Here is a 14,643-nt window from a genome sequence, read left to right as displayed (position 1 = left end):
TCTCTTTTGGCGAGTCATCCCGCAGATGGAGGATCATCAATTCGCGTTATATTTGGAAAGGAAGGAATAGTAAAGTTTTTAGTAATTTCGATATGGATCCTCGAGATACGCTCAAATTGGCAGAAACGGAATCAACACTCTGGCCTGAGGCACATGTACTTAAGGAAAACAGTAGAGTCTTACCGGTCGAACCTACAACCCTTCCTTCGATTCCAGGAAGATGGTGCTTCACAGATGGCTCTTGGAAGGAGAATGATGTTTTCTCAGGACAAAGTTGGCTTAGTACTTTAGAAGGTTTTGCTGGTTTGTTGGGGGGAGGGGGGGGGGGGGGGGGGGCGAGGAATGTACGGGCTTGTCTAACTCCTCTGCATGCGGAGATGGAAGCTCTATTATGGGCAATGGAATGCATGAAAAATTTACGTCAATTTCAGTTTACGTTTACAACGGATTGTTCTTAATTGGTGAAGATGGTTTCGGAACCAGAAGAATGACCAGCATTTACAAATTATTTGTAAGATATCAAGAACCTGAGAGAGAGTTTCATTAGATCAGAGATCATCTACGTAGCAAGGACGCAAAATTCAACGGCGGATAGTCTAGCACGCAGTGTCAGGAAACAACCGTCTTTCATCGTTCACATGGATCATGATTTCTCGGTGTTTGTTCACAGAGTCAGTATAAATCTGTTTTTTATGACAAAAAAAAAAAAGTTGGCGCTTGCTTCCAAGATAGTGACAACTTCCTCAATTTCCGCTTTTGTACAGTTTTTCAAAACTTGTTCAGAAAAGCTTCGAGAAAAAAACAACCCTATTATTTTGGTTTCCAAAAATGGCATCCCCCACGAGAATACTAATCCTTTTTCAATCTTGGTTTCCATTTTTGAAATGGTGTCGCTCAGGAAAATCATCACCAAACCCACTTTTCCCTGCAGATCTGTCTCTGTTTCTCCAGCTTGTCCAACTGATTTGTTGGGCTGTAGTCAACCTCTCTCCTTCGAGGAAAGTCTTGTTCACCGTCTTCTGCAACTTAATTTCTAGCATTGTGCTTTAAAACTTCTATAAATTTATATAATGTTGGAACTTTGAAATTTTATTAATTTGTAGAGATATTAATTTACAAAAGTTTCCTTACTTAATTTTTTTTCTATTTTAAATATTTTTATTTATAAATAAGAATAAATTTGATTTTATCGTATGTACGTTATTTTAATTTTAGAAATTTGATTTTTATTTTGTTTTATTATCTTATTTGGTATATATTTTCATGTTTCATAAAATTATTACGTGGTTTTTGATATAATTTAACTAAATATTATCAAAATATATTGAAATGTTAAAAAAAATAAAAATATTTTCATTATGAATATAAAACCAACAATATAATGTTTATCTTGTACTATATAAAATATATATAAATAAATTATTAATTTATGATTTTATTGGGACTATGTATTTACATAAGAGTTTTAAAATATTATTATCTTATTATTTTATCGATTTATGTCATATTTTACACCGGCTCAAATTGGAACCGACGAAATTTATTAATTTATAGAGATTATTAATTTATCGAGTATTAATTTATAGATGTTCTACTGTACTACGAAAGTTCTTTCCCTGCATCATCAATGTCCAAAACCAGGAGTCAACCTTTTTGGAGCAGGATAAGGACGAGGTGATAAACCTGCCTCAAGTCGACAACTCAGTAGAAGTGTTGAAGGACGTCTCCTTAATGCTGACGACATAAGCATTGAATCTTTGCTAGCTGTTCTTTCAAAACCAAAGATCTGGGACGTTGAAGGGCGGGTCCAAGGTATGGAACTTGGAAACTCCAGATTCCAGTTTGATTTTAACTATGAGGATGACCTCCAGAAGGTTTTGAACAAGCGTCCCTGCCATTTCAATTACTGGTCCTTCAGAGTGGAAACCTCATGCTGGTGATACTTTTCCAAATACAATGAATTATGGATCTCGGTCAAGGGTATTCCTACTCATTTCTGGCTAAATGAGATCTATAAGGAGATTGGGAGAAAACTTGGTGCGGTCGGAGCAATTGATGATCTTCTGGGTGACGATGAGGAACTGATACTAGTGGATCTGAAATATCTCCAGCACCCGGTACCGATCGATGGAGATGTGAGCAAAACCCCTCTGGTTGACAGAAACGATAGCGACAGGATGAAGGAGATGGAGTCGAAGACCATCCTTAGCTGGTGGCATGATGATGAGCCGAAGAAGAAGAAGCCGGCTCTGGTGAAGAAAAATGTGATGGGCAGCCCAAGTTTGATGAGCCTAGCTTTCAAAAAGAAGCATTGGCTAGGGGCATTGTGTCTCCCAAATTCAAAGCCAGGGGCAACTCCTCCAGATCAGGCCCAAATCCAAAACCTTCTGTGGGATATAAGGCTTCGAGTAACAAGAAACAGAAAGCCTCCAGTTCGCACAGCAGCATGGCTCAGAACGAGAAGCTAGCCGACACTCTAACAAGAATGTGATTGCATGGAATTGTTAGGGGGGCGGGCGCAGAACTGTAAAAGGAACACTTGAATGAACCTCATCTGAATTTTCAACCTTCTTTTTTCTTTTTTCCTTTATCGGATGAAAAAATCGTTTTTCTGCAGAGTGCATAATATGCAAGTATCTATCAGTTATGATTGTGTTTTTACTGTAGACCCTCGAGGTCGAAGCATTGGCTTAGCTATTTTTTATACGTATGATCCAAAAAAAGTTATAAGTTATTATGGTGATCGAATGATTGATGTCGAAACCACCTTCGAGGGTCATTGACTTTTGTGCATGGTAGTAAATTGATATTACATGTATACTCACACCAATTAACCTAATGTGCACACTACCACAATCGAATGATATGTCGATGTAGCACTTTAGGATCGAATCCACAGAGACCAACGATTACACTTTATTTCTATAGGATCAATATCAAGCTAAAACAATATGAAGGTTTTAAGATATGAGGGTTTCGTGAGAAACAAGTAACGAGATTAATTAAAGTATGCAAATTAAAAAGAAGCCAGCCTAGGGTTACTTCATTGGGTGTTAATACTAGTGAGCCAAACAATTATTCAAGCATAGTTAAGCGTAAGTCTAGAACTCGGATCACTCAAGGTAGAACAGCCCACTGTCGTGGAACTCTCCCCTTTGCAAGTCGATCTTGATACCTAAGCTCTCGCTTGGATCAAGATACGACAGCAAGCAATAGAAATCAAGTCCGATAGGTTCACAAAACACTGTAATATCTACTTTCGCTGATTAGAGATGCAATGCTCATTCATAACAGATCTAGCAACCTATTACACGGTTAATGAACATGTTAAACCTAGGATCTAACATTAAGCGGCCAGTTAAATGCAAGCAATAAGAGCAGTTATGAATGAAGACAATCAATGGATTCACTTATCTATGTTTAGCTCACGAAATCAACACCCTAGAACCCTAGACAAGCTAGCCGACTACTCAGCCATAACACAAGAGAACACAGACATTATTACTGAATAATACTGCACAAAGAATAACAGAAATAAAGAGAGGGTTCAGGATAATATTCTCTAAGGAGAGAGAGATGGAGCCGTCCCCCTTTTACAATCCAAAAGCACCAAAGTTTCCTATGGTTTTTCTTGTGTAAAAACTAGCGTAGAAAAATATAGAAAAACAGAAAAAGAAGTTGTATGGAAGCCACATGCGACTGGGAGAAAAAAAATAGAGAGATTATGGCAAATCCCGAAATAGGTTGTAGTTTCCTTAAAAATCTCTGCCGCTGGAACAGTCACTCGGGCTGCTCCGCTCGATAGGGAACAGTCACTTCAGACTGTTCTGCGTGAAAATCACCAAATTGCATTGTTTTCCGCCTCTTTTGCTCCAACTGGTCCATCTCCCATCCAGTGCAACTCCAGACTTGTAATGACTCGGAAAGGACTAGGAAGACTCGATAAAGACTTGAAAACCAATTGAAAAGCATATATACAAGATGTCTAAAAACCATATATCATACAGTACTATGAATATGTATAGGAGCATCTAACTAGGATGAGTCTGAATTCGCTTAATGTCTGGCTAATGATAGGAGATTTCAACGAGATCTTAGGTAACCATGAGAAACGAGGAGGTAGCCTGAGAGAAGAATCCTCCTTTCCTCCCTTCATTAATATGATTGCAAACTGTGGTATAATCAATTTTCTGTATATTAGAAATTCTCTCTCCTGGGTGGGAAGACGCAGTTTAGGGAAAGTTAAATGTCGTTTAGATAGAGCTATTGTCAATGGTGATGTGCACTTTCTTTTCTCCCCACACTTCTGTAGAGTATTTAAAATTTTGGGGGTCGGATCACCAACTAGTCTTGGCTAGGACTTTCTCTGTAGTCCGCATGAGAAAAAATAATTTCAACTTTGACAAAAAGATGAGTAGGAAAACTGTTCTTTAAAGAAGTTGTGTCCTCAGGTTGGGGCACTTTCGTTCGAGACCACAATGGGGATTTTCCACCAGAAAGTTGTTTTATCTCACAGAGAGATCTCTTCATGAAAAAAATCTACGCCAAAAAATTCGGTGAGAAAAATTGAAGAACTTAAGAAACTGATATATGCAACCACAAATGACGATAATACTAAGCTGGAAGAGCTTGACTAACTAAGGAGACAATTATGCAAGCCTTCTGGGAAGAAGAATCATTCTGTATATAGAGGATTCAGACCTTGTGGCATAGTGATGGGGAACAAAATACCAAATTTCAGCACACTCTTACAAAGATCAGGCGAGCTAGGAATCAAATCATATGTCTGAAGGACAAGAATGGTAACTGGGCAGAGAGGAAAGAAAAGAATGAGGAGGTTTCTGTACAATATTTCCAATATATTTTTACCTCTACGAAACCATCGAATTTTGACGAGTCGCTCCAGTTTATTACCAAGAAAGTCCTGGAGTACGTAAACTGCTCTTTGGTATCAATTTTGACAAGGCCATATTTGATAACAATATGGGCAAAGCTCCGGGCCTGGATGGCATGACTAGTTGTTTTTACCAAAGTTTTGGAAAGTGGTCCATAGGGGTGTTATTAAAATGGTAAAGGACTTTTCATCTCGGGCGAATTTGATCCCAAACTTAATAAGACTAATATTTGCCTCATCCCCAAGGGTGACGTCCGAGAGAGATGTATGAGTTTCAACCCATTGGTCTCTTCAATATTAGTTATAAAATTATCTAAACAAATATGTGCAAGCTCCCCAATAAAATGCTCCTGGATAGATACAATCCGCCTTCATGGCTAGAGGTCTGCTCACTGACAATATTCTGTTAGCCCATGAGAATTTTCATGCCTTGCGTACAAATGATATGTACAGATATAACTATATGGCCATAAATACCGATATGAGTAAAGTGTATGATCCCGTTGAATGGGATTTTGTGAGAGCTCTTTTGCTTAAACTGGGATTTGCAGAGAAGTGGGTACATATTATGATGTTTTGTGTGTGTCATCAGTATCTTACCAAGTACTGATTAATGGAGAGGCAACATGAAGAATAAAACTCAAAGGGTATTCGCTAGGGGAACCGTTGTCCCTTTTCCTCTTCATTCTATGTACTGAATCCTTATGTCTCTCTTAAAAAGGGAGGATGTACAAAGAAGAATAATTGATATGAGAATTGTAAGAGGAAGCCCAACCGTTTCTCATCTCCTCTTTGCAGATGATAGCTTTATTTTTGCAAAGCACATATCTTCCAAAGTGCAGAAATTTTGAAGATCACGTGCATATATGGGAAGGCCTCTGGCTAACAACTGAATCCACCTAAATCTCCGGTCTCCTTTGGTAGCATAGTGAACCAAGAGACAATTCGGGCTGTAAAATTCACCATATGTATCTCCAATGAAGGTGGCATGGGGATGTACTTGGGTCTCCCCAAAGAGATATGTGGATCAAAGAAGAAAGTGTCCTCGTTCATTCAAGACAGGGTGAACAATTGGGTTACCTCTTCGTCGGCTCGCCTCCTCTCCAAAAGGGGTAAGGAGGTCTAAATCAAGTATGTAGCTTATATACCATGATTTTTAATCACTTTTGGGCCACGGTATAAGTCTTATTTAGAGTCTAATATATATATTTAGAATATATTTTAGAGTCTTTTCAGGTTCAGATACATTTTGGGGAACTTTAGAGATTTTGGGGCTATTTAAGATGCAAAACTGCACATATGTGTCAGATGTTTAGCTTTGGATTGAGGAATTTCCATTGTGCGATTGAGCTCATATTTTTACGCAAGATAGAGCTTTGCGTTAGATTTCCAATACCAACAGTTTGAGGTCAATCAGAATCGTAGATCAGTTATGCCCGTTTTACTGAAGAGTAGTCCGTCTGACTCGGGAAAGTAAGCTGTCGAGAATCAATCAGTGTTGACATACACGACCTTAGTTCCGATCGATACTTCTCCAAATCAGCAAATAAACGAGTGTTAATGAAGTTTCAAGAATTGCAACTTTTCCCAGAGTTTTTGAAATTTACAAAAGACCCCAAAACGTGTCTAAATTATATATATATATATATATATATATATATATATATGTTTTCTAAGCTATTGTGGAGGCCATGCTTTAATTTTAGAATTTCTTCTAAACTTTTTTTAAGGGTTGGAGAGAAAAGAGGAACTCCTTCAGAGTATTCTTGAACTCCATTGGGTTTTCTATTAATTTATATCATATCAATTCCTTATATGATTATGTTTTCATCTATCATGTCTGAGTAAATCCCTTGTTGGGTTTAGGGTTTTCTAGGGTTTTGATGAACTTCTGAAATATGGAATTGCTAGGGTGATTTATTGTATCTTTCAACAAGATTGTTCTTATTGCCCATTTCTAGAGTTATTAACTAGAAACCTTATCATAGGATAGTTACACTACATTTTTTATATGCAATTAAATATTCTAGCATGTATTTTGTTATTATTTTATTTAAAATTATTATTATTTTTTAATATTTAGTTTTAGTTAACTATTTAATAATAAAAACATAAATTGTAAATTAATCTATGATTAAATCGGATTATAAATTGGTATTTTTACAAATTGAAATTTGGTTTAAATAGTTTACAATTAAAAACTGGTGTATTAACTAACCCCAAACTAAACCGATTTACTATAGCTAAACCTATCTAAACCTAATACAGCTACCAAACCACGTTTTTTTCTTCAATTAATCTCCGCTGCACTCAGGCTCCTTATTTGACGCCGAGACCACCACCATCAAGCTTATTCAGCTTCCTCCACCTTCTTTGACTAAGAACAAAAAAGAGAAAAAAAAAACAGAATTAGAACTGATAAAAGTGGTCTGAAAAAGAAGAAAACAACTCTTGAAGATTAATGTAATCAATGCCTTTGCGAATATTAACAAGAGGAAACAAAATGTTGGGAGTAATAGTAACTACCCCAATGATGAAGAGACAACCTTTGTCAACTCTAACAAGGTTACTTATACTTGAAATCCTCAGAAAGGAGAAAGAGCTTACCATAGAAAGCACCCCCTTTGTCAGCGTGATCAAACTCAGGCTGAGGCATCACCATAAGCTTAGCTTAACCCTCCTACCACGTTTGTTTTACCGTTTGTTCTACACACACCACATAAACCAAAACAAAACAGTATTAGAAACTAAGCTCAAATGATAAGACATTATGAATGAAACAACATGAAACCCATTAGCCAAGGACCTGGTACTCCATCAACATCTCAGCATGGTCTTTTTCTTCCACACTCAAGTCCATAAAAAACCTGATAACAACACATCTGATATCACCCAAATTACCCCAATGAGTGACTTTACTATCTCAAATAAGAGGTTCAGTCGTATTAGTTAGGGATCGAATCCATGAGGAGCTAAGACACCTAATAAATCCTAACAAGTTTATGATTAAGCTAGGCAAAAAATTAAACAGTAAAAAACAGTTGGTGAACAAGATAGTTGTTCAATTGATTGATTTGAGATTGTAAACAATTATGAGAAATAGCTAGATTTAGGGTTTCATGTAATTGTGATTATAATGATATAGATGCTAAGGTTTCAATCCTAGAACATGAATTCTAATTGCAAAATATTCCAGCTTCCGCGTGCGAATAAATCCTATTTATATAATTATATATCTCCATTTCTTGTTGATATAGTTTGAACATCGATCGATCCTACGTGACTAGCGTCGCTCGATGTTTACCTAGTCAAGCTTTACCTAGCTGTTCGATAGGTTCACTAGTTTGACTTAATCAGCTGTCGCTTGTTTCTAGCAATCCTAGCTCAAGAGAATTAATTCAGGTAAGAGACCATGCTTTCGTTTACGCTTAATTATCCCAAGTACAGGGTTCTAGTTAGCTACTCTAGAACACAAGCATTAATAATTCCTATGAAGGAAATCTATCACCTTAGTGTATCTATATTTTGGGATAATCCCTCATAACCTATAATCCCTCATAACCTTACTTTTAACCCTAAATCTAACAAAGGTAACTACTCAGACATAGCAAAGCAGAACATAGCAAATATCTGAATAAATTGCATAGATAGAACAAGGTAGAAAACCCGGAGTTCCAATACAAAGCTCTAAAAGAGTCTTGCATCTTCTCTCCAAACTACTTAAAACCCTAAATATGATTTGTTGTGTAAAGTAGAAAGTATGAAAGCTTAGAAAGCGTGTGTTGCCCAAAACAAAGGCAGAGCCCATAAATATTATGTTAAAGTCGGCCAGGAGTAATCTTGTAAATGATGTGGAACTTGGGCCATAAGTCTGGCCATAAGTCGGCTGGGAACCAAGTCGGGCTTTGCGCACTTCGCTGTCGATTCGCTGTCGATCGACGGACAAGAGTTGTCCGTCGATCGACGGTTGACTATGAATGTCAATTCGGGACTGGTTCGATGGGCAGCTAAGAGTTTCTTCTAGCTTTTGCTCCAAAATACCCCAAAATCACCTTATATCTCCAAAACACTCCCTAATCTGTAAATACTCTAAAAAGACTTCAAAACATAACAAATAACTCTAAAACACTTATATATGATTGCTAAAAACATGTAAAATCCATGATATATCAACATCAAAACAACTCATTAATCAAAACAAAGACATGACCTTTAGTAAGAAAATCAAACAACTCATTAATAAAAACAAAGACACAAACTTTAGTAATCAAAACAAAGACACAAACTTTAACAAATAACTCTTCATCCACAAACACTTTTCCCTGTTTCTTAGAACCTTTCTACAACTTAGGACACTGAGAAACATCCCAAGTGCTTCCTCTTCAGTTCTACAATCACCTCTTAAGTGTATACCATCTCTCTCTCTCTCTCTCTCTCTCTCTCTCTCTCTCTCTCTCTCTCTCTCTCTCTTTCTCATTCTTCTCCGTCTATCTCTCTCCTTTTGCTTGTTATTTGTTTCGGTTTAGTCATGTAAGAGGTATGTAAATGTAATGAGTAAGATTGTAAGGTTTAATATGAACATATTAAAGTTTGAAAATGAAATTGTAAAATAAATCGTTTTCACGAAGGTCCACCTCGTACAACTCATTACACAAACTCATTAACAACCGGTTTATGGTACAACTGATGTAGTATTAATGATATTTCTTATAGAAAACATAAAAATGTGGGTAATAAAGTTCGATGGAATCAGAAAGACATACATATTTCTACTTTAGTGATGAAGAAAAGATATGAGGAGATTATTTATTCTCACTTGGTTGATAGAATAGGCAAAAAAATTAAGATCAATATAACTACGACCAAGCTTCAACTGAGTAACTTTCCGCTGGTCTTGGATAATAAAAGGTTTTTTGTAATATCTTGGATGGTACACCTAGTATAACGGGTATAACTATATATCAAATAATACAGGTGAAACTGATATAATTGGTCCAACTATGTTTTATTTACCAAATTAGTGATAATGGTATAGCTAAGACAACTATTTAGGTTCTGAAATTTAAATATTCCATTGGATATTGCATTGAAAAAAAAAATCAGCTGGCCAAATTGGTAAATGTTTAGATAGGCTCCTTTTTATTGGTGATGTTTTTTTTTCAATTATTACACAATCACGTATGTTTGCATGATTTACCTTATACTTTTAAGGTTTATTAACTTCTTTGTCCACATAATTTTTGGAAAACATACATGAAATGTATTTTAACAAAATTGATGGTTTCATTTTATTGGGGCAAAGACATGTACACATAAAGAAGTAGTACAACTGAGGTAAGTTTAAATTTTATGTGGTATAATTAGTTTTTTCGATTTCACTTCCAAAGTACAACTATGTACAAACCAGTACAACTATGTACAAACCATGTGAGAACTGAAATTCGCACTGTCGATTTCCGTTTAATTTAGAAAAGTTAGGAAAACCCTAATTTCCCAAAGGTCCTGGATATCTGCTAAACCACACGCCAAGCAATCAGAACACGAAAGTATAAACGAAAGTAAGTATATGAATCGAAAAGAGAGCAAGAAGGGTTTTTATTCCGAATCTGTGTTAAGCGTTACAACAAGGTAAGAGCCTCGGCCACAAGAGCTGTCGGCGAGATTCTTAGTTCTATCAACCTAAGAATGCGGAAACCTAGTTGAGTCACAGCTCGATAACAAAAAACGGAAAATTGCCTAAATGCCCTAAGTGCTAAGCTTTTTGTTCTGAGTAGAAAAAGTGTGTCCTTCTGCATCTTTGACCTCGACATCCTTATATACTCCTCTAGAGGCGGTTTTTTCTTTTCCTTTCTGCCGTCCGCCGAGTTTATCACTTCACGGAAATATTCCATTTTTCTTCGATCTTTGTATTTATCGTCTGAAACTTCACATTTATCCTCTGAACTTGACATTTATCTTCTCCTGAATAATAAAAGAATAACCGTCATAACGATTGGGTTTGATTTCGTATAAAATCGTAAGAGGGATCTTAGCCGCGTTATGGGCCCTTTAGGGCCGTTTTCCGACTTGGGCATTTTTACGATTTTATAGAAAGAGCGCTTTCGAAACGATGTCGATTTCGAAGAACATTCAAATTCGTCGTATATCGTACAAAATTCAAGGTGTTCAGCTAACCATTGCCGTTTTATATGATTAATCCGAATGTTATTCGAGAGAATGACTTCTTGCGGTTTTTAAATCGTAAAGTTCCAACGGTGGCTCCGATCTAGATGAAACTAGAGCAGGTTCGATCTAATCCCAAAGGGGGAGCTTCGAGGACGGGACGAAGGCAGGCTGATTGATACAACTCACCAAACGGGTGAGTTGGACTGCATGCTCGGCCCAACTCGCTTGTACGTTGAGTTGGACTAGTCCAACTCGCTAAACAGGCGAGTTGGACGGCTTGCTCGATCCAACTAGTCTGTTCGGCGAGTTGGACTGATCCAAATCCCCGAACGGGCGAGTTGGTCAGTGCATCCGGTCCAACTCGCCCCTTCGGCAAGTTGGACGATGGGTGTTTTGCTGTCCAGGATCCGTTGTCTGAGGCCTTGAGTAACCTTTCTCGAAGACTGATCGTGTGAATCCTTTTCGGGATTGTTACGAACTTGATTTTAGGTTTTCACACTTCTCTATTCTTTTGAATTTTATCTCTCTTTTTCAAAGAGGACATTTCCGGGAAAGTTTCCAACGTTGATTCCGTCGTAACCGATTTTGATCCCAATAGTTAGCCCCCAGCTCGCTAGAATTTTTACGTTGTTCTTGCGAGCGGTTAGGCAGGTCAGGTAAGTTAGGCTGAATCAATGGCAGGACAAGGGTACGAAAGTCTTGATCCCTTCGGCAACAACGTACCCTTGTCGAAGGGATTAAGACTTTCGTAGTTCGTCCCGGAGTTGAGATTCTTGAGACCTGTTTTCCAGTGAGACCTTTACGGTCCAGTTTATATGTCGTGTAGAGGTTATCATGCATTTTGCTACCGATGACATTTTATATTGGTGTAGAGGGAAGGCTGTTGGAGTCAAAAACGGACACGACGAAGTTAACAACCGAATATCCGTAAAAATCAGCATGAACGTTTTTACGAAAAGTAATCTTCGTAAAGAGATCTTTACGAAAAACTTTGTGGTAAACTCTTGCACTAATCTCGGTTGATTCGTCGAAACTAAACACCAATAGTCCGAGAATACGTTCATGAAACGTCAGATGAGGATCCAGACAAGGTCGCCACGAAGCGGCCGGTCCGCGAACGACCCGGTCGCTACGTAGCGACCAACCAAGCCACTCGGTCGGTCGCTACGTAGCGACCGACCAAGCCTTTCAATCGGTCGCTACGTAGCGACTGAACTGTCTTGAACATCGATTAATGGGTACGACCCAAATCCGTGCATCTCGTCTGTTCCTCAATGCTGGCTCCCACGTCCCACAGCCATATCACTTCTCACACCGTTCCGATCAGAGTCATCGTTGAAACTTTATGATAAAAACCGCGAGAACTTGTTTTTATCGAAAAGAAAATCGTAACAAACGTTTCATGTCGAAAGACGGCCCAACGAGGTCTAAAACGCGACTAGAAGCGTACTTACGATTCTTTAAGAATGAACCCATAGATGCTATGACGGTTTATTTTTTTATTTTAAAAAAAAATAAATAGTAAAAAAAAAGATAAGTTTCCGCAAAAAATGTTAAGTTTCCGCGGATCAACATGAAGATCGGAAAAAATGGAATATCTCCATTTTTCACTTAAGACGGCTTAAGGGCAGGAAGGGAAAAGCTATAACCGACCTTGGAGGAGTATATAAGGAGTCCTAGGCGAGAGGCACAAAGATGAACTTTTTCAGAGCAAACTTAGCACTTAGAGCAATTTTAGGCAACTTTCCCTTTTTGTTATTCGAGCTGCGACTCAATTAGGTCTTGCAGTCTTAGGGTTTTAGAACTAGGAATCTCGCCAACAGCTCTCGTAGGCCAGGCTCACACCTTGTTGTAACACTCAAACGCGGATTCGGAATAAGATCTATTTTGCTCTCTTTTCAATTTCTTATTTTTCTCGTCTTTATTTCGTGTTCTGATTGCTCGGCGTGTGGTTTAGCAGATATCCGGGACCTCTGGGAAATTAGGGTTTTCCTAACTTTCCTTATTTAACCGGAAATCGATAGTCCGAATTTCGGTTCCCACAATTTGGCGCTAGAAGGAGGGGGTACGGATTAATCTAACTCGCAAAAACCACTCAACGATCAGAAACAATATGCGAAACTCTATATGTGCAAACGTCATCTCGTTCAAGGGGGGAGCAACGGTCGATCAGACCAAACCTCGCAACAATCTCCTTGTTATTGAGTTAACGATTCATGACATCGATATCGCAAGGGTATTAATCGATACTGGAAGTTCGGTTGATGTCATCTTCAAAGATACTCTTGAGAAATGAAGATAGACCCATCCGAAATCGCGAAAAATCCTAGCCCGCTAATAGGACTCTCAGGAGAAGCCACTATAGCTTTTGGGTCGATTAATCTCAAGGTCAAAGCTGGAACAATGAAAAAAGTCACGGAGTTCCTAGTTGTAGACCACCTTGCGTCTTACAACGTGATCATGGGTACGCCATGGTTGAATTCCATGCGAGTGGTTCCGTCAACATACCACCTTTGTCTCAAATTCTCAACTCCTCACGGAATAAAAACAATATGGGGAAATCCAAGAGTATCACAGGTGTGTTTCGCTGCGGAACTAAAACGAAGAAGGCTGAACTCCGAAACTACTCCTAGAAAAATTAAAAAAATGGCCTCCGACGAAAGCACCCAAAATCAAGATTCGGCAGAACTCTTCTGGCAATCCCATAAAACTGTTGCCCTGGAAGTAAAATGTGAACCAACCTGCGAACCCATGGTGACGATATGTCTCGGCAAAGCGTTCCCAGAATGATGTGTCGAGATCGGAGCCAATCTCTGCGAGCCTTTGATGACTGAACTCATAACCTGTCTGAAAAAGAACCTCCATACTTTTTCATGGGCTGCAGAAGATATGTCAGGAATCGACATTAACATAACATGTCACGAACTGAATATCGATCAAACTTTCAAACAGGTCAAACACAAAAGATGTAAGTTAGGACCCGAACGTGCCTCCGCAGTTAACGACGAAGTCGAAAAACTCCTTAAGGTAGGATCGATAACGGAAGTGAGGTATCCTGATTGGCTTGCCAACCCTGTCGTGGTCAAAAACAAAAATGGGAAATGGCGAGTCTGCATCGATTTCACCGATCTCAACAAAGCCTGTCCGAAAGACAGTTTCCCCTTACTGCACATTGATCGACTGGTCAAGGCAACAGCGGGAAACGAACTCTTATCTTTCATGGACGCCTTCTTAGGATACAATCAGATCATGATGCACCCTGATGATCGCGAGAAAACTGCGGCGCAACTTATCAAAGACTTGTGAATCGAATGTTCTCCGAACAACTCTGAAAGACCATGGAGGTCTATATTGATGACATGCTCGTCAAATCCCTTCATGCAAGCGATCACGTTTCTCATCTCGAAGAATGTTTCGCACGGTTAAACTCTCATAACATGAAACTTAACCCGACTAAATGCAGGTTCGCCATAGCATCGGGCGAGTTCCTCGATTACATGGTAACGTATCGCGGGATCGAAGATAATCCTAAACAGATCGATGCACTAATCAGGATGGCTTCTCCCAAAAACAAGCGGGAGGTA

At 38.5% G+C, this 14,643-nt stretch overlaps 1 protein-coding gene across 1 annotated transcript; it reads left to right on the top strand.

Moving 5' to 3' along the window:
• The first annotated feature begins 13,351 nt into the window (after positions 1-13,351).
• Positions 13,352-14,365, top strand: LOC125591865. The gene is made up of 2 exons (XM_048766753.1): positions 13,352-13,636; positions 14,012-14,365. Exons 1-2 carry the CDS (start codon positions 13,352-13,354, stop codon positions 14,363-14,365), a joined length of 639 nt encoding a protein of 212 aa, XP_048622710.1.
• Positions 14,366-14,643: the final 278 nt, after the last annotated feature.

Source organism: Brassica napus, chromosome C8, assembly GCF_020379485.1.
Source record: "Brassica napus cultivar Da-Ae chromosome C8, Da-Ae, whole genome shotgun sequence".
Classification (NCBI taxonomy): domain Eukaryota; kingdom Viridiplantae; phylum Streptophyta; class Magnoliopsida; order Brassicales; family Brassicaceae; genus Brassica; species Brassica napus.
The sequence above is the reverse complement of the archived record's forward strand: the minus strand, read 5'-3'. Positions and strand labels throughout refer to the sequence as shown.